General features: G+C 40.4%; 1 protein-coding gene across 2 annotated transcripts in view; it reads right to left on the reverse strand.

Moving 5' to 3' along the window:
• The window catches only part of ACYP2 (acylphosphatase 2), a 53,086-nt gene that overhangs the window by 18,809 nt on the left and 7,261 nt on the right, over positions 1 to 27,016 (reverse strand). For both annotated transcript variants that reach the window (XM_021391240.1, XM_021391241.1), the window contains one exon: positions 25,212 to 25,321. In XM_021391240.1, the coding sequence (XP_021246915.1) occupies positions 25,212 to 25,321 (110 nt within the window). The remainder of the gene's footprint in view (positions 1 to 25,211; positions 25,322 to 27,016) is intronic.

Raw genomic sequence — 27,016 nt, forward strand, 5'->3', positions numbered from 1 at the left:
CTGGAGCAATTCACTTCGGGTAGCACAACGAGCTGGCTATGGTCTCTCAGGGCTCTGATGTTTTACCAAGGATCAATCCCCATCTCTTCACTTATGGCATCTGCAGAGCCGCCTGGCAGCCGCACCCAGCCCAGCTGGTTGATTGCTGCTCAGCCCTTCACATCGCCCTGCAGCTGGTTCTGCCCCAGTGACAGCAGCGGCTCCACGTCCAGGTGGAGCCTTCCTGCTTCCTCCTCCTTCAACACTGGGGCAACTCTCAGGCCGTAGGCACCAACTGCCAACACTGCCATGGTCACCGTGGCACGTTGTTAGAATGGCATCACCATGGCCTTCTGATGTCACAAGTCGGCCTTTGGTTCTGAGCCCTACAAACCGGGGGACCCTGCGCCCAGAGCTTCAGTCACTGAGTAACGATGCCAGTGGCTACATCGAGCTCCAGAGCAGAGCGATTTCTTCACCCAGGAGGCAGGATGGAGCGCCCAGCAGCCAAGAGGCAGCAGCTAGTGGGGAGCTCCACACCATCATGCCGATGGAGGTGGACCTACCTGAGAGCAAAAAGAGCCCATGGAGGTGGATTCAGGGCCCAAGGAAGAGCCGGTGGAGGTCGATCCACCCCCATCAGGGCTGAACCACCAGCAGGCCATTGCTCTCAGGATGTGCAGGAGGACACCCAGACCCCATCTCCACCTCGCTGTGGGGTGGGATCCCTTCCACCTCCTCCCAGATGGCTGCCTCAACACCAGCGCTGAACATCCTATCCCGTAAGTATACCAGTAGTCGTGAGTGCCCCAAATTTCAGACCACCCTGTGGGCTCACATGGGACATTTGTTTCCTGGGAATTCTTTTGACAGCCAAAGATCCCATCAATCCATCCTTCCCATTCCCACCCCCGTCCCTCACCAAGACCCCTTATCTCTTCTTCACCAAGAGGAAGAAGGGAGGGCAGGGACCGGCACCCTCTGAGCTGCTGCACTGGGGCAACAGGAGCAGCCTGGCAGAGGGAGCCGAGCTCCCTGGGGCCACAAGGAGGGCTCAGAGATGGTACAGAGGCAGCTGCTGCTGACTTTGGTGCTGCTGAGAAGGTGGCTGAGGTTCAGCATAAAGGATGTTTTTTCAACACTGCCTTCGGTCAGCATGAAGGACAGGTGGCAGAGGAGGGCTGAGTGTTACCTACAGCTTCTGCTGGAGGTACACACATATATGTGGCCCAAGACAACTCCAATCAATGCAGCCCAAGCAAGCCAGAAGGCCGGACACCCACGTGTTACAGTTTGTTCTGTGGTATGTGCCCCAGTGTTTCCTGTTAGTGATATACCTAGAGAAATTCTGATTGCTCTTTATTGTAATGTACAATTATCAAAGCAGCTGTTGCCACTCAGTAGAGACTGCGTCACACTTCACAATTAAAATTCACTAAATCCTTCTATTCAGTGTGCATCCTCCTTGCAGCACCTCCACTGTGAACTAAAGGGATTTTCTAACCTTATAAGAAGCAAACCACACTAACTAATAAGCTAAAGCAAGTTGAGTTCTTTAAGAAATTCAAGTCCGTGTTCACTCTTCATCCACAATTAATTTCATGAAGAAGCAGACATTCATGTCCCTGCATTCTCAAAATTCTTAAATCTGTGAATAAGCTATCTGAAATTACATTACAAATCACAACAAAGGTTTATCACACAAGCACATATGGCAGCGGGCCACATCTTGCCCTGCACACAGTTTTTCCAACACTGCCTCTAATGAGTTAATGCCACAGAAAGGAGGACTGGAAGCTCCAGTGTCAGCACATGGTCACACACAAAGAACCAGGCAACATCTTCACTGTCCATGATGGCAGGAATCTGCTCTCCCAACTGAGAAGGCAGGATCACACAGATTTAAGGCTGTTCACTGCATCAATGCAACAGCTGAAGGATGCTGTGATCACTTCAGACACTGGAACTAGTCACCATGTCCTAATCACTTTTTTCTCCTCCAAACAACTCCACAAATAAAGTGGGATTGGACAGAATTGACAAAACTTTATTGGAGTTGGGATTACGCACTGCTGCATTTCCAGGAATCCCCTGGCTCTACTTTGAGCACTAGAGCAGGAAGCACTCTGCTTTGAGGTGATTTTGCCAAGGAGCAGAGATGTGGAAATAAAGAGGAAGCCCCACGTGTATTATTGCTACATGTGCTTACACAGGCAGCAGTGACCACCCAGCCACAACTCACTGCCACGATGAAGACACTGCAAATCCAGAGAGCGCTGCACATTTCTGTCACACCAGAGAGGATGCAAAGTAAACAAGAAGCCAATTTGAGAGGACATGATACTCTGCCTGTTTTCTGTTTTACTGTCACATTGAATGAACTTTTTTAAAGTTAAATAACAATGTCTAAATAACACGCCAGATATCTAAATCATTAGAAACTCTGATTAGCTTTGATACTTCTACAAAGTTTGGAATTCTTAATTTTTTTTTTTTTAACCAAAAGAGGAAGATATCAAAATTACAGTAAGAGTAAGGTACTAATAATTACAAAAAACAAGTGATTTTATTTTGCTTCAGAGAAAGCACTGAAACCTTGAGGAATTAATCAACTAATGCAGCTGTCTAACACACAATCAGAAATAATATTAAGCAATGAAGTACGCGCAAGTGAAATTGCATTCATTCAGACATGGAAATGCTAACTCTGATCCAAATAGGAAGGGACATGTAGAAAACAATATGTTTAAAGAATCTTACCTATGTTGGGAAACCACTGCTAATGTGCCCGAACCATAACAAGATTCCTGCAGGATATTAAGGACAGAATTACTGTCATTGGAATACTTTAGTCTGACAAAGTATGATGTGAGACATTTTCATGGTGGAAACAATTTGTATGAATGTTTCCAGCTAAGGCGAAGTTCATCTGACTCAGATGCTGATGAAAACGTGTTTAAAACACTGCCAGAGTATAAAATATTTTTCAGACACTGGGGTTTAAGCTGGGACATGCCTCAGCCAGTTCAACCAGAGAGCCACAGCACACGGTGCTTCAGTGCTGCCTGCTAGTGCTCCAGGCCATGGAGCAGGCCTTTCTGTTCCTTCCTCCACAGCTATTTATCAAAGAGGTAGATCTAGTTTTGTAAGCTGGCCAAGATCAAGATGGCACAGATGACAAAGGACAGCAGCAAGTCTTATATCGAACCATACTTATCTTTGTCCAAAAGAAGTTCTGCAAGTTATGAGATCAATATTTTAGCAGTATCTAAAAATGTAAGATTTATTTTTTAAAGAAAAAAGCAGAGATCTGCCACAAAGCTGGAGACTGCACAATGAAAGAGGCTAACAAAGCAGAGAAGCAAAACTGTAACAACCACTATTACTTGCTCTGTACCTAGACACCTCAGTGTAACTCCCTGAATTCTGCCAGTAGCGTTCACAGCAATCACTACTTCCATTTATTTTCGTGTTACACTTAAGACAGAAACTTCTGTATCTTGTTGGTTTTTTTCCCTAGATACCTGTGCTGCTGCTGTCAGCCTCAGTTTTCCAATTCTCTTACTGTTTCTTCAATGTCAAGAGGAAAAATACTTTTCAGAAAAGTACTAAAGCAACAGATTAACTAGAAACAATGTTGTTACATCTCCATTAGCCAGGAGCACAGGCCAGCCACTGCAGGTTTGCAGGGTGTAATGGTTGGCACTGAAGACCTGACTTCCACGCAGTACTACACATTTGAGATAGCTCTTTATACCATCATGTCTAGATAGCACATTGTTCCTCCTTCTAATCTAGATGCTGCATTCCTGCAAGAAAAATTCATTAGAACCTAAAAGCTCCAAACAGCTTCTGAGAACTTAAGACAACTTTGCAGTATTTGTCCATCTCAAATTCTGCAAGTCATACAAAATTCACTGGGGAAGAGATGTAAGTCTGGCCTGACTACAACCATGTTCACAGGCATCATGAATAGAGGCAGCATGCACGAATAACACAACGGACAAGCTTACGTCTCATTTTGAAGCAATCTTTTTTTTCTTTAAGTGGATTCTATCTTCTTAATTTTACACTTCCTATCTTCAGAAATGCACATGGTTGTTTGTTTTCTGAACTGAACTTTTTGAGCTTTTGTTCTTCTTTTAAGAAGAAGAGTGTTACTCTACACTCCCTTAGATATATTGTCCACAAGTCGTGTTTTCCTGCTTGAACTCTGAGTTGTTTTTTCCTAACCATGCCTACGGAGCCCAAGCCCTTGGTAGTTCTGCTGATGCTCTGCAGCACCAACGTAAGACAGACAAGCAGCTCCTGGCATCGCTTTCAACTACTGACTCAAAAATGCACTGAACTTCAGAAAGAGATGATGGAGTTCAGGGCGCTGAATGCACATGTAGATCGTACACTTCAAAGGATTCCTTCAGCTCCAAGTAACTTTCTTGTTTTGGCAGACTACAAATGCACACCAATATGAGGAATTTTGGAGTTCAACCCCGCTTATATAAAATGAAGGTTTCTGAATCCTTGGGAAACACTGGCTGTAGCTCCTGATCTAGAAACTAACAACAACTAAAGGTCAGGTGCACATGTGGAAAGTAGCTTAAGTACCTCCTTAGGATGTAGATGAACAGAGAAGCTTAGGCAAAGATTGCCAAGTCCTGGCTGACACAAGCGTAACACATCCCATCTCTGCGGAGCCTACTTCAGTTTGTCCCGCTGTACTCTGATTCCTGCTCAGAGTGTCTCTGTGGAAGTGCCAAATCTTCCTTCCTTTCTGCTCTAAGCATGAAAGAGGGTAACAGACTAGTCCTGCGAGCCAGGAAACTGATATGCTTTCATTCTAGGCGTACAAAGCTGCAGACAGGAGCTCAGCAAGCATAACGGGCAGACACTTGTGTTAGAGTACCTGCCTGCCTCACAGGGAGAGCATTCCAAAACTACTGCCCTTCCATAGCATTCAGGTAGAACATCCAAGCAGCACGAGAATCAAAACGTCTTCTCATTTCAGTAAGACCATACAAGACTGACATTTGGAAAAGGACAGGGAAAAGAAGAAATAAGCTCTGAAACAAGTTGTTCTGCATTTTTATATACTATACATTCCTATATATGACAGCAGATAAGATTAAATGCACGTACGTTTAGAATGGATGTTCTCAGACTTTTAAAACTTTCATACTCCAGATTCCCTTCCATACTCAATGTTAGTGACACTGTTCCTAGTAAGTTCAGTCTTGCTCCTGCTATATCCCTCAACACACTGCCCTGCCTGCTAAAAGAACAGAATAAGCAGAACAGAGGAGAGGTGACACGAGCACACAGCTACGATCCCCTCTAGCCTGCATTTCTATTTTTGCAGCCTCAGTTTATGGGGAACTCAGAATTTGTTTTTGTAAGAAGCTATACTCAAACAATAAAACACTATTCACACCAACATTAAGCCATTTTACTAAACTCAGTCCATACAGTGTTCAAACAGCAAGAATCAGCTAACAATAATGAATATTAACATGTCTGCTTCTGTTCATAGAAGCTAGGAAGGTTTTTCCACCTAAATCCTTCCAATTTCTACTTCTAGGTGTCTGAAATTCCTATTTCTATTGAAGCTGTCAATCAGCTTGATGGAAATCAAAGATTTTAATTGCACTAGGCAATCCCAAAACTGCTACGTCTTACTTGGAAGAAATTGTCTTCAATCTTAGCCACCAAAAGAAACTTAAATATTTAATTCATTATTTTTCTCACTGTGTTAGTTCTCTGCAAAGTAGGTGGAAAGCAGCATTCTGCTAGTCCAGTTGAAAGAAATATCTAGAAGGCAAAAATACATTGCAACGTCTACATATGCAAGAAGATTGACATCTAGCGTGAAAACACTGAACTACAAAGCCTATACTGCATGTAAACAGGGATGAATTTAAAACAAGCAAAGAAACCTTTTTAAACCACAGGAGAATCAAATCCTCCAGACGCACATTAATTCCACACCCCCCAAAAGATACACAGCTGAAAAGACAGTGACCAAAGCAACTGCAATTTAAAAGCCTCTCATAATAGGCTGACACGTAGCCTTATGCATCATCACTTTAGTTCAGCTATGGAGAGCACTCCTGAGCGACAAAGTATTACTCTACAGGTGACTTCTGAAGTACAGAAGATCTAGCCAGGGAACATCCAGGCTGCTTCATGTCTGTAGCGACGGCAGAAACATTTTTTCCCCAAAGTACAGATATAGAACACAGATGAACTCAGCACGCATTGTACTACGTTTGTGAACAGCGAATCTCCAAAGCCAGAAAAAAAAAAAGAATTCTGTCACATTCACCAAGTTAAAATAGAAAAATCTCAGGCTGCATCCAGTTCAATTCCTTCACAGATGTGCAGACCACAAGCAAAGGTTAAATCTTCATTGTATTAATTGCATCAGAAATTTTATCTAGCAAAGCTTTGCTAACAGCTAACATGAAGAAATACCATTTCCTCATCGATACTGGCACTGGAAAACCCAGTTTCATCCTCCAGCTGAATTAGCTTTTCAGTTCCTGGACATGACATTCACCTTGCGAGCTTGACAATTGCTCACACCAGCACATTTATCTGAAAATAAGAATTTGTACATTTCCCCCAGTATTACTTCACTTAAAACATGAACTATCTTTATTTGAATTTTAATATAATACTTACTATAGTCTGCTTATAGCAACAAAATAGCGTGGTCATTTAAGCATCTATATCCTACTTTGACACATAGTTTCATTGTACAGTTTAATGTCATTGCTATCTTCCAGCGACACAGGATAATAATACCTCTTCATACACAGTTCAGCCATCAGAAGTTATTGCTACCAAGGCTGATCACACCCAGAATGGCAGAAGAGCACAGCACTCCATGTAAAGCCTGTTTTTTTTGTTGGTTTTGGTTTAGTTTTCTTGCAGTGCTAGTGATTGAGGAAACGCAACTTCTAACATCTTAGCAGCAAATTCTAAAAATCAATGCAATATTCAGGACAAACTCTAACACAGGAGGATCGAGGAGAGGAACACAGCCAGGTGGTCAGACAGAACATTCTTTTTCCAGCCTGAGATAAGGCAGTGCATACAAGTTCAACAAAGGCAGAAGAGGAGTGCATGATTTCATAGAATGGCTTGGATTGGAATGGACTTAAAGTTCATCTAGTTCCAACTCCCCTGCTATTTGTTTGAGAGTTTACAGCTGAAGAGGACCCTGAATACCTCATTTCTGTGATGCAGGCCATAGAACAACAGAGAGCAGTATTACTGTCTCTAGACCACCATGCTCTTTAGCAGAATACACAGATCGTGATAGACAAAGTCCATACTTCATAGAATGGATAAATAAAAGACTTCTTGTAGCCAAGATATTATGGCTATTATCAACATAATTATCCTATAATTTAAGGAACTAAACAAAGATGCTTTTGTTCCTCAGGAGTGTTTCATTCACTTCTTAATCACTCCAGTCTTATGCCTGTGTTCACTGTAGCACTGGCAGAGTTTGGAGCTAAACATTTTGCCAGCAGTTTCATCAGTTCAGGCCTGTTTACACCCCGTTCTTGTCTGCAGCAATTCTGTAGACACGGTGCCTACCTTAAAAAGCTCACAAAAGTATATTCACTACAACTCCCAACCCACTTATGATTCATTTACTAAAGCAAAACCAGAATCTCTCCCCTAATCCTGATCAAATATCCTCATTTACTATCAGCAGGTCTGGATATGAGATGCTTTCCACAAACCAATGTTATTAGCCTATTGCTAATATTCATGTGACGATCCTTGTCTGCGCAGTCATCCTTTTGCATCAGTGTTGGAAACTGCTCTTGGCGTGCACTTTCAGCCTAAATCAGTCCACAAGCCTCCTACTCGAGCATGGAATTACACCGCAGCAGCTGGAGCTACTTGAGGTGCCGTCTGTACGCATCTTCTCACTGCAGGTATTCTTGGAGACAGCGCTCACAGCCTGTCCACCCCCACTCTTATGCTCAGCACACGGATACACTAGATGGATCACAAACGTTGCTGTTTCATTCCCCCCTCCGTTACAGAATTCTGGAATTACAAAGCCTTTAAAAGTGCATTGAGGGAAGATGCGAGAAGCATGGGAGTCGTTATACATAGGGACAATGCAACCTAGATATTGATAAGTCATTTTGTTTTACATGTTTGAGTAACTGCCCACACTAAATTCCATTCAAGTCCTTCGAGCAAGGCATAGTGTTTTATGATTTTGCATTTAACATCACCTAATATCATCAAATTAATCCTGAGGAGCAGTCAGGAGCAGGCATCTACACGGTAAGTACAACCACCTGAAATTAACATCATCTCCCATTAGTTTCCACATTTCCAACTATTAGTTCATTTTTTCTTCCTCTTAATGTTCTCAAATCCAAAAGCATCACCGATCCATTGTGTTCTGATGTTTAATTGCCAAGATTCATTATTTTTCATAATGAAATTTGATTCTTTAATTTGGCATTGATGCCATATGTTAATCATTAAACAAGTGACAGTCTCTAATGTTGTAGGTATGACCAAAAACCTCAGGGAAACTCACGACTCTATGGAAGTTCTGAATGATGAGTCCAAAATGAGTGACTGTCAGTAGTAGGCTCTTGAAACTGTAAATACATTTGGAGAAATGAAATAAATAGCAGCTCACAGTGCCACTTTTGCAAGGATACAGCAGAAAACTAAGCCTACACACTGAAAACTTTCCTGACAGTAACTATACTGTACACAACAAGTCAACCGGAAAATAGTTTCTTGGCACCATTTAAATCCAACAGAGCTCTGAAGGAAAAGCTAAAAGGAATTTGCTCAATACCAAAGACCTCGCCAATCTCAAATATATCCAGTTTTGCTTCCTGAACAAATGGTTTTCAGAAATCATACAAGCAAGCAAACCCCAAGGGAAAAATCCGTAACTCGTCAATTTTCCTTTCATGCTAGCAACCCAATAATCTGAAACTAACTGGACAAATGCCTGATAAAAAAAAAAAAATCAGGACTGGAAATTGTTTATTGAACAAAGATGCCTTTAGCATCTGACAGGTCTAAGGAACAAGTTTTAGGTTTACTTGACTCAATTCAAGCCTTATACATTAGACACGTAATTTGTAATCACTCATGTTACTTTTAAAATTTGTTCCTAGCAAAAGCAGTCTGTGTCTCATCCCCACGCATTAATTCTGATGCTCCAAACCCTCCTCTAGCATCCCTATGCGTGTATTGTCTCGCTGGACACAGTTTAAAGACCATAGTTTCAATTAGATAAATCAGGAGAGATTTCCATGCAAGTACAGGAGGAGAAACAGCACACAGTCCACAAATTAAATACACTTCCGTACATCCCCCAACACACGCATTCCACAGTTCAAACAAAGGCTGCAAGAGGCAAAACAAAAGGAATACTGAAGAGATGAAAGAAGTGAAGCAACAGGAGATCTGTCACTCTGTGGTGAATCTCTAATTATGAAGCAGTTGTTATTTCCCCCCATACTTTATTGGTTCATGAGCTACCCACACCACACAACATTTTAACTTTTTTTAAGGTTAAAATATTTGGGGCCTTCTTCGTGTTCAGGCATAGCTCTGGCTGAACCCATCACAGAAAACCAGCCTGGAATTCAGATGAAGCAGTTACTGTGAACGTGGTTTCAGGATGTGCTTGTTCTTATTTGTCATTAGTATTGTTATAATGAGACCCAGTATAACAAGATTTGAACATACCTTGGCATTATTTGCACAATTATTTTCTTAACTAGAACTAGGCATCAGCTGAAGTTTGGAACAGACTGTGCAGTGAACCTGAACAGGCAGAGCACAGATCAAGAAACAGCTGGAAACTATTCCTAATACTCCTACTATCCTCTTTTCACTATATATTAGCAATAATCCCACGCATTCAGATTTATTAATCAAGTGCCAGAAAATCAGGAGAGCAGGCAAAAATCATATGAGAGCTTTAAAATAAAATTCAGAGGTTTTGCCTTCCTTTGGGTTTCGGCATTACTTTAACAGTGCTAATTCTCTCTGCAATACACAAGACTGGAAACTATTTATTTATTTTTTAACACAGGTTCAGTTTCCACACAACAGATTTGAACCAAGGGCTGGGTCCTTCAGAAAAAAGGTCACATACTGTCCCAACAATCCTTAGGTAGCAATACAGGCAAGTAAGGTGCAATCACTGGGCTGGGACTGAATGGTGCAGTACCAGTGTGCCTGCAGACAAGCCTCACAGAGCAGACTGTTGCTCTTCTCTATGAAGTTAGTGACTTTATTCACCAACTAACTTCAAACCTAAAATATACTAACAACTTATTTGCAATATCCCTCTTCATATAACTTAAGTTACAGCTTTCTCCCAGATAAGTTTGTTTTTTTTTTAAAAAAACTTTTCTTAAAAAATTAAAACACTGAACCAGAGCTTCTGCTTAGGTTGTCAAAGAAGAAACTTCCTGTTGGCTGTCAAGATGTAGAGGAGACAGAGCAACCGGGAAGGCAAAGAATTTCAGAGTCTACTGAGCTAAACACTGTTCCTCTTCTGCTGGAGGGTGAGAGAATCAAAGAATTAAAAAATAATTTGGTACTTTACCCTCCTGCCTTACTCCTTCTTGGCCCTGGTTACAGAACCAAAATTAGCATTTTCTTTTGCATCAGCATTTATCAGAATTCTTCATCTTCTGCCTTCCTCTGAGTAAACTCCATCTAGCTGATCTCCAAAGCTAACAGGTCACTCTGCTTACTCTAGCAGCAACCCAGGTCCCTTCACAGGGAGCACACTCACAAGACCCAGTTTGAAATACTGTCTACAACAGTACAATACTACTACAACAGTAGTAATGGACAAAGTCATCTAAGTGCAGCAAGACAGTTTAAAAAAAAAAGATAATAGGCTTATGTTACTACCATTTTGCTTCCTTTAAATATACAGCCATTTATTTTAGCCACTTATTTTTTTAAGGTGCAGTTTGCTATAGACAGGGATGACAGCACTGCAATGATACAAAGGACACATTATGTTGCCTGCTGAGGAGAAACACGCAGCGCAGCTCTTGCAGTTAAGACTCCTGTTTTTAGATATGGCCTTGAGATCAGTTCCAAAAGCCACTGGCATGTTGCACTGTGATCCATTTTCACAGCAGGGAAGCAGAGAGAAAAGGGTTAGCAACCACCATGCTCTAAACAAGTGTCATCAACATGAACTTGAAATGGACTGCATGTTCTACCCTCAGGCAAAAGCCTGTGTCACCTCTGCTCGTGTTCGTTTCACTGCTGCTAACTTTTACTTGCAGATTTACCTAATCCTGCGACCAGCTGAACATGGCAACTCTGGATTATATTTTAGGAGGTGTAGATCAGAGAACTTATTTCTACCTACTGGCAGCTGTTAAAAATTAATACTCACTACATATCAGATATACTTTGACATCAATGCATTATTCAAACTACTATAAATTCTCTGTCCTTTCCTACTTTGTCCTTTGAGGATTTTTCTAAGGCCAGCAACAAGCAACAGCCTACCGGGGAAACCACAGCTGCAAACAAACAATTTGCTATCCTGGAACAGACTGCCATTAACCAGAGGCACTATGCATTTACTGCTTTCTGTGCTCTGCCATTTCTGCTCTTTTTCTTCTAAAAAATACTGCCTCGGACAACACATCATCAAGCTAAGACTGAGGAAAAAAAATGCAACTTTTGTCAAGTACCCCACATCTCCACAGCCCACGCCAATACCTCGAGCAGACAATGAGGAAGAGTAAGGCAAATGTGTTCCCCATAACAAGTGCCATGATGCAGTCAGAGAAACATGCACAGACAGGGCCGTGCACCAATAGTCCTGCTAAAGACACCTGGGCCCCATACTTGCACAGAAGCTATCCATTTCACCATTAACGTCAGAGCTCTCAGTAGCCACGTTAGCTGGTAAAATGTTAGGAGAATTTTACTAAGATCTATTTTCAAATCACATGGTAATAGGCCTTTTATACCTTTCTATAGGGAAAAATCTCCCCAGTAACACAATCCCATTGGAAGCTGAGATTTCCACGCAAGACTCCAACTAAAGCCATTAACTTAATCTGCTTCTCCATTTGGGAGGAGCCAGGGATAGGACAGCCTAGCGCACATTTTCCTTGGGGACACTGTTGCCAGGGTACAGGCTGGCCTCCGGCAGGAAAGATTCCTCAGTGATCCCTGAACATGTCACTGCCCTGTCCTGTGAGCTCCAGCACTCCCTTCCACATCCATCCAAGGGAGCAAGGCATTTCAGTGCCCTGGGCAAAGCGAACGCTGGCAGCTATCCCATCAGCACGCTGCTTCACGCCCGGGTACCAAGCGCTCTGTACTTTGCAATTCCATTTGTTTCCAGCAGGCATGCCTTACAAGCCTGACAAGTGAAAAGCAGGTAACTGAAGTCTTTTGTTTGCTCCCAAAATGAAGTAAAATTCTCAACGTTTCTCATGATGGATGGGGCTCAATATTTAGGTTTTGGGCCTTATACATGTTCTGGGTTGCAAATAACAGGAAAAATTCTTTTAATATTTGCTTAAAATTAATAAACCAGGCACTAAATTAAAAGTAATTCTGTTAGCCTAGACTCGGTGAATGATTGTGACTAAACTCAGGCAAAGGAACAGTTTTAAGATTAAAATAACATACAGTTAAGAAAGAGAAGGCTCCAGGTCCTGTTGTTTTTTGTTTGTTTCCTTTGCAATGCATCTTAATCCTTGGGTCTTGCAAGTCCTGAGAAATCTGCTGTAATACTTAAACTGCATGGCAGAGAAATCCTGCCTGCTGCTTGGCTCCCACAGCAAAGCCCTTCAAAAGGATAATGAAGACAGCATCGCATTTCATAAGAGACTTCATGAACGCCTGCTGAGCTGACCTTGTTTACAAGAGCTCAGCGAAACGATTAATTGTTTGTACGTTCCACTCCACAGCACTATGGCTGAGAATCTTCTGCCTATACTACCCAGTATGGACACTAGCCAAAAAGAGAACTCCTATGTAATTATCCAATTATTAGTAATACTCGCATTTAACAAGAAGAAATTGACAGCTGGTATACATAACCACTTCATTTCTATTATGCAAGAACTACAAAAGGCATTTGTTTTCTTATTAACAGCTATAAAATAAGAAGTTGCATATTTACGTTGAACCAGAGAGGATGAAAAGGGTAAAGAGAATAAGTGAAGGATTGGAACAAGAGGCAGGAAACAACCTGAATCTGCAAGATGCTTCCTGTGAGACTGAGCCAATCAGTTTATCTGCACAGTTTTTCATTTGTACATTAATACTTTCGCTCTCTGGCTTTATTGCTTAAACTTACTACGTGCTATTTGCTAGCAGCCTACAGAATTTTTCCACTTTGTGCCACTTAATGTTAGTTACATTCTGAGAGTAGAAGGAATTTCTGAACCTAGCTGAAACAGGCTGCTCCAGCTGACCCTCAAGAAATCAACGGATAAATAATGCAACAGTACAGTCTGCAACAGTGCAACTGGAAATACTGTTAGTGGATAAAAGCACATCGTAACCTCAAGTTTAGAGCAGGGCGGTACTCCTCCGTGCTTTATTGACATCACTCACACACAATCCCAAGAATTTGTTTCAATGATTAGGCTGCAGAACTGGGTATCAGTCCCAAACCTCCTCAGTTCCACCGCAGATTCACCGCATGAGACTGCACTGATGTCGCTTTGCACCTCAGCTCCTCCACGTACAACATGGGAGTAACGCAGATACTCAATAGAACCGTTCTCAACTTTAACTTCCGTTTTAATTCACGTTTGTGCTAGGCATTTAAAAGATAAGTATTTGCTAAAAGTTGCCTCAGCACTCACTGGCAGCAGCCAGTTTCTCTTTGCCACTGCTTCTAGAACACAGACAGAAGCATCTCATTTTCCTCAAGCCTTAACGACTCTAAAGCACTGAGCCATCTACACTTCTATGCTCTTAGCCTACACAGACTGAAGGAGGAGTGTAGCTATGCTGCCCATAAGTTCCCTAGTATTGACCTAGACGCGTAATTTCAAGGAGTTACATACTGTATGTCATAAGCAAGACCAGAGACTCAGGATTTAGTATTTGTAGAGCGTAACAGGACTGCAGGTCAGTCCTTGTGTGACAGGCCAAACCTGCTCGGACGAAAAAAACCCTGAAATCTCACCACATGATTGCCAGGAGATTTATGAGCAGGAAGAAAATGGTTTTGTTGTTCCAGATGATTCGTTTTCTACAATTCCACAGTTTCTCGAGTTTAAATAATGCCTAGAAATTCTGTCTCAGAATTTTCTATATTTCTATTTTTTTCTCCCCATCTTTTCTACAGAGCAAACCATAACAAGCATCTCATTTTCCTTCTTACTACACATACGTGTTTTCTGTAGAACTACTTGTCTAAAACCCTCTTCCCTCAGAATGATCACAGAGTTCAAGGGATCTTTTTGCAAAGGCGTAATATCAGCAGCCCATTTTAATGCCTGCTTTACTTTTATGAAGTTCTGAATACCTGCCAGAATTTTTTTTTATTTTTTCCTTTTTTAAAAAGACTGATTTTCTTTGTTCCTTTAGCATCAAGGAAACAAGCAGGAAGAGCCCACAGCATCACAACATAAAAGAGCCCAAGTTTAAACACCCAAAAAATGAACTTACATAAGACAAGCAGAATATTCATTACAGATTAAAACTGCTGACTGTTTCACCCAACCACAGGAAAAAAACCCACACCATACAGAACACCAGCTTTGAAAAGAAACCTTATGCAATAATCTACTATGCATTCACTCTGCATTAACTCTAGGGCAAAAGGCTATCAGAAACACAAAGTCAGAAGACAAACACCCTCTGTGATATCCAGCTACCGTGCATCTCCAGCTATTTCTTGGTTCCTGCTAGTATCAACTACCACTTACCTAGAGACAATTTCAGAACTCAGATAAAAACAAGTCCAATCATTCTGTACTACAACTTAGAGCATTTTTGCATGGCTTCCTAGACAACATCAGAGTCAGACCCATCCTATACAATCCTTCTGACAGACTGTTCAGGCACATTCATCTTGTAATGCAGTTTAAAAACTTGAACGCGCTCCAATTTATTTTGCTAGAAACCAGTAACACTTCAGAATGTGGAGGCCAAGTAAAGTGTGCTTGTAGCATTAAAAAGGAAAATGAAAAAGCTACAAATCTGACCAGCTTTAAGAATGACAGAGTTCTCGTTCGCTGTTTTTTCCTTTCAGAAGTTGTTAGAAACTTCACATGCAAACTGTGGCCAAGACGACAAATCACTAGAGTTCACGTGTAATTAATTGCATGTGTATGTGTCTGCACATTTATGCATAGAAATTTCATCTCCAGTTTTCTATATTTCTATTTTTCCCACATTTCCTCCATAGGAAACCATAACAAGCATCCCATTCTCCTCCTTACTACGCATACATGTTTCTCTGCAGACAAACAGGAGCAAGCCCTGCTTCACGTGAAGATGACTAGAAGCAACAAAGTAGCACTGGTGAAGCACTAAATTCAAGCTAGAAAACCCTGCTGATAAGCAGGCTCACTGCTCCACTGCTGTGTACAGCGTCCACCACCTGAGCTGCTCCAAAGTGAGCAAAGGAAGACTGCACCTTCAGAAGGCAACACAGATATTGCTTCAGAAATCCTGGCAACAGAGTAAACCCTATACAAGGAGGCAAGCAGAATATTGCATCACTGCCACTAATTTTAATTCATACTTGAAAAAAAAAAAAAACAACAAGCAGGCATCTTCGGCAAATACAGCACCTATAATTGATTTGAAAGAAACCCACATTTTTCAAGGACATGCTCTTACTTGTAATTACCAACGTGTTGCCAAAAATACCTGCTTTTCACTGTGTGCATAGTTATTCCTCTGAATAAGCTGGGGTATAAAAACCTTCTTTGCAAATGCAGTTTAAACTGAACTTTTACTTATCTGTATTTCTGTAACCACTGCATTGGAGCACTAAAGACATCTGGGACAATCCTTCTTGGCATAAAGAAGCCACATTAAGGGCCTTCCACTATTCTACATCCTCCTGTATCAGAACTAAGAGAATATCTTCACTCTGAAAATATCAGTTACACATGGATCCAACGGTATCAACTACACAGAACACGTACATGCATGCGTAAAACTCTCAAGTGCATAAGGAGTCTCCAGCAGAAGTAACACATCTAATTGGCATTTGTTTTGAAACATCTCTTAGAAAGCTCAATCTGCATGCAGGATCTTTTTTTTTTTTTTTTTTAAACTATAATCACAATAAATACTTAGACTTAAATAAGTTTCTTGCTTTTCAAGTATAGATGAAAAGCGTATCACTTCTGGTTATGCAATACCTAAACTGATCACCCAGACAGCAATTCCATTTACTTATGTTCATGGAACAATCCAATTCAACCTTACAATCCCACTTAACTTTCAACTACGCAGCAGATTTGAGCTGAATGAATACCACAGTCATCATCTAAACAAATGAAGGCTAGAATACTCTAGCTAAAGAGCATCTCACGTATTAACACTGCTAAATAACTTTGAAGCATTAGAGCAACATCCTCATGGAACAATGATTTCCAAAGAGGCGTGCCGCTAGAAATAAAGGGGAAAAAGGTTAAGCAGCTCGCTCCAGAACATAAAGATTTTTTCCAAGATTACTAATACTTGTCATTCTGTGAACTAGGAAACAGCTTCTGAGGCCCACTTCTGGAAACTTGCTTTGAAACACTGGATTCCTTGCTTAAAGGCAGGAACATTACCTGGTAGGTTCTCTATTAACAAAAGAGGTAAGCAGTATCATCTTCTGTGTATCTAACTTTTGAACAGGGATTAATGTTCCCACTAGTAATAAGAACCGAAGACGTACAAGAGGCCTGCAGCATCTCCCTACAGAGACCTACAAGCATGCAAAGTGCGCAATACCTCACAATTTTAACAAAGAAAATAAATTACACCCCTCCCAGCAAAGCAAATAGACATTCCTGGCAGCTTCAGAGAGATTAGGTACAGGCACTCTTCCTTGAAAGAAATAACATAAGCTGTTGAGAGGTGGTCCCCTTCCCCCAGTAAAAGAACACATCAACAGCCTTGTGTTTATGATGAGCCTAAGTTACAGCATGTATTCAGAAGAAGAGCTGTGAGAATTAAGCACTGCCCTAAATGAGTAACCTTAAACATTAATGAAAACATGCAAGCTTTAACAAGAACTTTTTTGTCCTCAGAAGTGACTGAACTGCTTAGCCTGCACTCCTCCAAATAAAGAGATATACAAAAGATGAAGTAAACATGAGGATTGAGACCTAAAAAGACAGTATTCAGTACATCCTAATTAACTGTCTGTATTAGAAGCTTGCATTTAACCTAATTTGTTAAATTAGTATGAGCTACATTTTAATCAAAATATATCAATAACATAACACATCAGTGATCAGAAATGAAAGCAGACACTTGGAAAGAATTCTAATTCCACTGACCTACTGCTAATTCAGAGACTAAATATATGTAGACGAAAATTCTACGAGGTCATACAAGACAGTTACCTTTACAACCTAACACAAGAAATGGGAGAGTGGGAAAACATTGCTTTAGCATTATTCCATATGAAGAATGAAATAACCACAGTCAAAAGCTGAATGGTTTATGGCACTCCAAACTAAGGAACAGTTGCAATACAGCACAGTCTAAGGACAGAATCCATGCAAGGAGTTTGCTTCTGTTTCCAGCCCTGTGACCTTCCCACGAGGAGCTACAACTCATCCTTCAACCACTGCTGGCCCATCCACAGCAAGGGAAGCACATGGTGCTATGCCTGTGATTAACAAGAGGACAGCAGGCCCTGCTGTAACGTGTTACATGCAAGGGCAGAACAGAGGTAAGCCACCAGGCAGCTTCTGGGTTTGCTGCTGGAAGCGTGTACCTTCCTCCTTCAGCTATCATTAACAGCTTATTGGTTTTATTCTCAGAAGCCACTAAGAAGAAACTTTGTCTTCTGATTGATCTGATTCATTCCTTGTCCTTTATGCGGAGTACAGCTGCTACAATAAACTAATTAATTCTTTATTTAGTTTGAACTGCTAAAACCATGAAAAATAAGTTTTGCCTCCTTTTTTCCTGCCACATCATCATCAGTAACATTCAGAGAATTTAATTTGCAGTAATTTGCAAGCTCTGAGACTGCATAAGTGAAACTTTACAGTTTATCCCGTCGACTTTAAGCAACATTCAATCACAGTTAAGAAATTACTGCTTCAAACATTCAGTATAGAAAGACAGTCTACTTTGAAGCAATTTAAAGCAAATTAACCAGTACAGGTTAATTTGCCCTCTAAATAAATAAAGTAAAAAAATATTAAGCTTGTTTTGACTGGACCCACAATGAACTGCAAAAACCCTGACATTTTTCTTTTGAACTGACTGGTAAAGTCACTGAAATACCACATGCAAACGACCTTCACTAATTAATGTAAAAACCGTACTTTTTACATTACACACGTGTCATTAGACAACACATTTAATACTTCTTCACCATTCTGTATTTTAGTGAAGAAAAAAAGCTTGAAGAATGATTTAAGCTAAGCCTCTACCCCTTCCTTCAATGCGCATCGCTGTCGGCTTCCCAGCATCACCTGCAGGAAATGCTTCAGCCCTTCGATTACAGCACACAGCTGCCTCACCGAGGAGACGTCAAGTTAACAGTAAGTGACCTGCATTAGAGAATTATTTTCATGGAAAACCACTGAAAATAAGCATGGCAAAAAGTATTAATCCTTATAACTTATGCTTTCTGTAACACAAGCACATCATGACCAGGGTGTCCTTTGCATAACCAGCCTCAGAACTCACGGCTGCATCTGTGAGTATGTGCTTCTCCAGATAGCTGGAATGCTAACGTTCACCTTGGCCTACCCCTTTTCTTTGATCCAAGCTTGATACAACAAAATTTCAGCCAGTGCTCATTAAAAATGGCTGGTAGTTAAGTTGTTCCTGTCATAAATTATTACATCTTTTTAATAGAAAGAGCCCTGGCAGGGTATACCTCTATGTTTGGAGCCTGTTTTAAGAACTGCATGTGTCTTTGGAGAACTGCAAGACAATTTCTCACAGCATACCTGACAACTCGTTTCAGACATGCTTAGGACAGCCTAATGATCCCCTTCTTGCTAAACCATCTCTGTTACTGTAGACCAGAAGCTTGTTTCTCCTCTTGGAATTTCACTTCCACCACAGTTTGCTCTTTGGTCCTTGGCCAGACAAGTCTATCTGCTTAAGTTCTCTACTTTGTCTGCTAGTCTGATGTTACTCGCCGCTTCTGTAGTCTACTGGTTCGCACTTCAAAGTCACATTATTTTAATGAATCCACTGCTGTCAAGTCCAGACTGGCCTCCACGTTCTCCCCCTCACCCATGTTTTCCCCTCTGAACTTTCCACTCAGCTGCCTTTGTGTTCTTCCCCATAGCGTACCGCTGGGCCTAACACAGCTGCCTCCAGTATATCTTTAAAAACTTAAAACCCTTCCTTGTCTGTAAAAACGTGCTCTGCCATTTCTGTACCATTATGCCTAGGGTCACACGCAGTCTTCTTGAACATTTACCCTGAGCTGAAAAATTTTCACATAGGTACTTTTAAAATGGAGAAAAAATCTCACAACAGACTAAAATCTCAGCTCATTTTAAATATCCCATTTATGTTGAGATAAAGTTCTAAGATTTTGCTAAAGGAAATCACTCAGTTTAAATACGGACACCTGCGGACTAAAAGTAACAGCGTTTTAGTCTTATTTCAGCCCATCAGGGCTATTCTCTGCAAACAATTCAATTTACATAAGGGAAAAATGTTCTATTCAAAGCCATTTGGTACAGGGAAGAGTTGTGCATGTACCTGACGACAGTGAAACAGACACAGAATGACAGCTGCAGTATTTACTAGAAGAGTTTCTCCCTCCCTCCTCCCAGTCTTTAAATGGTGTAACACTAGATTTGTCTATGCACAGACTGGAGTCTCTCAAGCCACACTGTTCGTATAGTTAATACTAATTCCTCTCAGCTGATTTAGAGATTAAAAACTAAATAATCTAAATTAGCATTAGTTTACTAGTTTAAAACAACTTCCAAGACGATAACTTATAATTTAATGCCTTCTTACAAAGACAAAATATAATGTGCTGTTACCTATGTAGCTGTTATGTGCTATTTGGTCCAAATAAGAAAGTAATGTCCTATGATATTACATTTTAAAGTGCTGACCCAATTTCATATCTGATTTTCCTAGAAATTTACATGCAAGAGCGTTATTTTTTTAAATGGATAACTAATATGTCAGAGTTCAAAAAATTCTCAGAGGAAAATGATTTCTAGTCCGTCAATGCAAGTTGCTATGGCAACAACACAGTGACTGCCAGTGCTCTAACCTTCATGATGAATAAAATGGAAAAAAATCAGAAGCTATGACAATGAAAACCCTTGTACTTTGAGTCTGCCTGTGAAAGGAAACCAAAGGATCGCCCGCCACATTAAATGATATTTGGACATAAGACCTTAAGCTAAAACCTTACGTCATGATGTTTTAGAAACGCATTGACTCAGCTTTGCAACTTTAATATTCTCGGTGTTATAGACAGGTAAGAGACTGAAACTGGGCTTTCAGTACCCAAGGACAATGGGTGTTACTTACGTGGAGCTATAGCTAAAAACAAGACTAAAAGAGAGAAAGGTCACCGTGAAGAAAAGATGGATTCTACCATTAAGAGTAAAAATAGATCCACTGCAAATGAAGCACAAGTGGTTGAAAGTATCTAGAGAACAAACAGCTCCATCTAGAGTTTTAAAAGAAAGGGATATGAAATTTTACCCACAGGAAGTTCAAGACTGATTAAAAATACCCTTTAAAATGATCAGCACGATACCCTAAGTAACACGGGAAAACAGCTGTTAAATATTTCTGAATTTATTAGTCACCTATCCTTAAGAACCTAAAAGATACTTTCATGGAAAACAAACTGAAAACAGATTGTGATAGAAAAATACCAAAGAAATCAAGAACTGCACACTCATACCTTATACTTTATTTCAATTAAATTAAAACATGACATCCTAGCCTCAGGCAATTCAGAGTACATTTTGCCAGTTCCCACTGTGATCTCACCATGGAACACGTCAAAGAAACTAGTCTGCCCGCACTGAATTCAACAGCAATACTTATATCCACACAACACTAAGCGAACAGTCCAATAAGGAATGAAACTTCTTGCACGTGTAACACTTTCATGCCCCAACCTTCCTTATTTATGCCATTTTCCACTTATTTTTGCAAAGTCAGAACATCCCTGCTAAGCTGTTACATGTTCCAGGGCAAACTCTGGTTTGCATATCATTTTTACAAGTAATTTATCGTAATCATATCTTCCTCCTGCAGCGAAACAATTACTTTTATGATTCAGGACAAAATCCAGGCTGCAGCACACTGCCTAAGAAACAACAGCAGGCTCAGACTAACGTCAGTTTGCTTCCCCGGCAGGATGAAAAGAAACCAAACCTTGCATTAAAAAACCCTACTGTGTGTGTAGAAAGAACACTGCCATCACCAGGCACCTGCAGCAGCAGACACAATTTCTGGCTGCCTTCCCACACCTACTTCCTCAATGCTAATGCACAAGGTTGTATTTGGCTCCTTACCTTTAAAGAAGGCAGGATTTTTTTTTTCCTTAACGCTTAATAAAGATCTGCCACATTTCTACTCAACTGACAATAAATTGAGAACCCTGTCTTTCCCACCTAACCAGAGGACCAAGTTAGCCCTTGCAGTCAGGGTAACCACTTGAACAAAGTGCTCTAGGCAGGCTTGCCCAGCACAGAATCAGCGTACTGGCGTCGTGGCTTCTGGGGGATTCCTGCCTTCCCTGCGCTCTCCGTAAGCCCCTTCCTTTAACCTAGTATCTTAAATGCTATATGGTCTATGAAACCACATGTGTAACCTCTTTTTACATTTTACAAAAAACACTGGACACTCATTTTTATAGAGAAAACTGTCCACGTATAAAGCAGTATTAAAACAGCAAAGTTGAACTTTGAACCTTCAGCAGCAGGCTCCCAATGCCTGCAGGCGTCGTGCACTTCCTACCACTTACCTGTCCAGATGATCTTCAAAACACATCTTCCCTGACGTGCTCTTTTTCCTATCTACTTCATACTTGTTTTACTTCACACCCTCCTCCCAAGCCCTACACATGCATTGCACTGAGGCTTAAAAGGACTGTCCTCAATTCCTCCCAGACCATGTTTTACTTTACAGCCTGCATAAATTCACGCAGAGGCATTGGTTTGAGCCTGTACTGGACTTTTCCCAGCTGCGCCTCAGAATTCAAGTAGCAGTACAAACAGAATAAGAAGGGTCAGAAAATCAGGAACAAAGGACAGCTGCTGGAAAACCGTTGGGCTTGAGGTCTGCTGCATTTTTGCTCCAGAACAAAGGCATGCTCTGGTAACCAAGAGCCTCATTGTGTTTTTCCCCATATATTTATGCTTTCCCTTTATCTTCCTCTCAAGCTCTTAGCCTTCTTCGCTCTCTCCCTCCTCGCACTTTTTAAGATCATCCCTAATCTCTTTATAATCTATGCCCTTGTTTCTTTTTATAGTATCATGAAAAAATAAACAGATTATGACAGACAAACTGTTCCTCTTCCCTCCCCCTAAAAGCAACACTAACATGTAAGCACCAGTGGAACAACAGTCAAATCATCTTACTACTATTAACATGTGATTTGTAAGAGCACCGCACCTCTGAAAATCAGGCAATTTTGTGCATAGAAGTTTTAATGTGGAAGCTTGTATAAGTGTGAAAACACCTGTCCAAAAGACACCCTGAACAAACCAGCCTACCAAGATATTGATAAGACATTGTTCCAATATTTAAATTAAGAAATTGTCCTGAACTATCTTACAATGCTGATGCAGGTACTGCATTCCCTTTTAAAAATGTTCTTTTAACGCTAAGGTCTCCCAGTTTCTGAGAATGACCATCTATACACAGACACACACACACAGTCTCTTAAGTTCTGAACAGCCAGGAAGCTGGTGTCAGAATTTCCTCCCGGTTACCCATCTCAGTGCTAACAGGAACGCATTTTTAGGATTAACGGTTTCTATCAATTATCCAGAGCAATAGCTCGCTTCATCTTGTTTTCATTTAATATACCATTTTAAATAACCCTTGTATCCAGAGAAGTAAGTATTGGAGAGCATGCTATAAACTCTGATGTGTTAAGTTCTTGAAGAATGTTTTTCAAGAAAGCATCATTCCTATTTTGTTTTTCTATTAACATGTACTACAAGAGAAATAAAAGCCTTACAAAACAGCCGTTCGGATACAACTCCTTCCTAAGCATGTGCAAATAAACTGATTTATTACTGAAAATAATTCACCATCTTTCCTTTTCCACATATCAGAGCCCATACAGGGAGCAAGCAACATTTCTCCTTCAGCATTTTACTCTAGGAAATTTAGTAGCCTCTCTCTCTTAAAATTGCACTTCAATTTTGGTATTGCAACATTTATTCCCACGTCGAAGCAAAATACAGATTTCCACCTTAAAATGAAGACACAATGTTTGAAAGTAACTTTTTATTTGCTCTGAATATCATAAACAATGTACATCAAATGCTTCAACATCACTGTCACAGTTTACTGTCCCAGTCAAGCTTGCTGACCCTATTTGAAGTTGTTTAACAAAGACAAATGAAAGCTTCCCTTCCCTTCAGAATAGCCTTTATGTTGTCTCATCTTTGAGAACAAGCCTAGCCTCGTTAGTCTAATTTTGCAGCTCTGCAATAAGACCTCATGTTACATATACAAACTTTCTGGTGTAGGAGTAAGCAAGGTTTCCTTTAAATGCCATCAACACAAACAACAACGGAAGAACACTGCAGCAATCCTAGTTTCATGCAAATAAAGCCACGTATCAGCAGTTATGCTGTGCTCTCACATGAAATTGCTTCATTAGAGTAAGTCAATCAACTTCAGAAATATTCTTAAACAAAATGTACTCTTAACACAGAAGTCAAATCATGGTTGTTCACTTCCCTCTTCAGTGTTACAAATTTACTTACAAACAGCACCATATACTAAATTTTCAAATACCTAAAAATTAAATGCAATGTACTAACTACCATACCCCAGAAAATAAGTATTAACTTCACAAACAACTGATGTTCGTCTGGCTTTGTTCCGCTGTCCAACATAAGCAATCTGATATTCAGCTAGAGACCCAAGAAAATAGTTACAACTATTTCTGTTCCATTGGATAATTATACATGAATTCCTTTACCGCAAGGAGCAACACCATCTTCCTTTCACTAAGCCAACTGCTTCATTTTATTTTGAGTTTTGAAGCAAGTCGTGTACTGGAAAGCGCTGGTAGATTTTGCACAAATATTTACCTATCCATAATGAAGCCCGCAAAGTCAAGTTTTACTCACCATCACTCATCCTTTCGTCAACAGAACAAACCATGGAGATTTATTTCAAAAGAACCCAAACAATCTCCGTACACGTGCGAAGAAAAAGGTAGTTGGAAGTAATGGAATTGGTTCTAGTTTTCCAGGTAGCACTTGAAAGGGATACCTTTAAGCTTTTGGAAATGGGCAGTTTAAAAAAAAAAACAAAAACCATTCTCTCTTATTTTGAAGGCACCAACATATTTCAAAACATACTTCCAGGGAGTAGAGACCGCAAAGTTTTGCTCCAACGTGTATTTATGCTGGCTTTGTTTGTTTTTAGAGAAAAAACCCATACTTAAAAATCAGTTTTCTTCACATTCATTTAAGTAAAAACTGAACAAGCATTTCAAGAAGATCTTCAGTGTTTCTTTGAAGAGAAACTTCAAAGTTAAAACAGATCTGTTCTTGTTTATGAACATAGGATTTTCCCTGTGTTTCAAAAGAGCGGTTTTGGGGAAATGCAGCGACGAACTGGACGACACTAGAAATCAAAACTGATGCCACAAACCACTGTTAAAGCAAAAAGACTTGCTGCAGCTTGAAGAATGCGCCTCCTGAACTCCTCAAATAAAACCAACACTAACTATTGGAAAGCACTGTTAAGTTACTGATATAAGAATTCACTTGTTACTTTGGATTAAGAATACTTCTGTTAATTACAGTAGTAGGACCAAAAGAAACAAAGATACTTACATTGCATTTACTTTATCTTCTGGGCCCTGAACTTGGCCTGTCACTGTTCCTTGCCTGGTATTTTTAACCCAGCCAACCACTCCTAATTTCCTAGCTTCCTCTTCTGTGTACTGATATGAAAAGTAATGAAAAAGGACAGTCAGTGTCAGCATGTACACCACAGGCATACCACTTAAAACTCCACGTAAGACCGTCATTAAGAACAAAGCACCCCTGATAACACTCATACTCAGACATTAAGACAGTTCTGACAGCCCTAAAATTGCAGCACAAGCAGCATATTTTTGAGCAAGAATGACATTTCACATATACATAAAAAATGCACAACTGAATTCCCACATTCATTTACACACTTTCTAATACTTAAAAAAAAAAAAAAAGTTACGTATCATATCATGGTTCTTTACCCTGCTCATAATGAAGCCATCCTGTTGCTTGCTTTATTATTTGCACATGCATAGAAATCTTCTGATAGTGCAAGCTTTTTCATTCACAGAACAGTCAAAGACTTGTTCTCTTCGTTTAAAGATTTTTTTTTTTCCAAGTTTTAAACACAGGACTCCACTAATCCCAGACCACCCCTTCCACCTACTCTAAGTTACCTACTCCTTTCTATAGTTCCTATCACTGCTCGTTTGTCTCTTCAACAATCGGTCTCTAAGTTCTATAAATGCAGTGCATACACAAACTTAGAGGTCTTTCTCTCTAGTTTCAGTCTAAATCCTTTCCATCTTTCACCCTTTGAAGTTCTACCCTTATCTGCTGCCTACCTAAAAACAGCAACAAAATTCAGGAACTTCTAAGTACCCCCCCCCCCCTTTTTTTTTTTAAGCTTTTTCTTATTCTTTTATGTACATATGAAATACATCTGCATGGTCTTCATAACTTGTGCTTGAACCTTGAAATGGCAGGGAGCAGAATGACTTTTACAGAAATCCATTAGTTTCATTCTCCGCGGGGCTATAAAAAAAAAGCAGCTAATACCTAGTATTGTTTCATTAACATCCAGTTTACTTTAAGATGCTTCCTCCATTTTGCTTTAAAAGTTCAGTGACAAGATAGGCAGCACATGTACTCCTGAGACATTTATTCTAAATGCCAACAGCCAAACGTAACGTCATATGACTACATGACAAAACAGAAAAATCTGGAGGTAATCTAGGCAACAGAATGGTGCTGATACTTATGAAAAGTATTTTTAAAGTTGATTATGAGCAAATTCTCCCTACCAAGTTGTCCAAAAGCATGGGAATGCAGCTGACAAGGCGTTTCTCAACGCCGATTACTAGCTCAGGACTGGCACTCTGCTGTGCGTTCACATGACTCCAGGTCAGCTCAAAACAAGTCAGAGCAAGCTCGCACCTGCCTACCACATGATGTATGGGGACACTCTCCACTTTGTAGAGCATAATTAAAGATAATATTGTGCTGTAATCCTTTATTATTTGCAATTCTGCGCTATTCCACAATATGTAAACTTTGCTGAAAGAGCTTTTAGGTCTAATATTAAAGACAGCCCACAGTGCTCCAACAAAATTTTTGAAAAAGACATCTTCTGTTTCTTGGGTTACTACTCAAACATGCACTTCAGATCTGGTGAACTTACTCTGGGACACCAGCCACAAAGACTGTACCTCTCTGCAATAGGGGAATGCAAGCTTCCTTAAATAGTGGCACTGTAATTGCAATTAATAATTTCAACTAGAACACATGGCTTCAGAAGGCAGCACTCAGCACTTCAGCATTAACCTTTCTAAAGATCTGTACATCTGCCTGTATGCCTACCTTATGGCTGTTACAACACA

The sequence above is a fragment of the Numida meleagris genome, chromosome 3 (genome assembly GCF_002078875.1).
Source record: "Numida meleagris isolate 19003 breed g44 Domestic line chromosome 3, NumMel1.0, whole genome shotgun sequence".
NCBI classification, from domain to species: Eukaryota; Metazoa; Chordata; class Aves; order Galliformes; family Numididae; genus Numida; species Numida meleagris.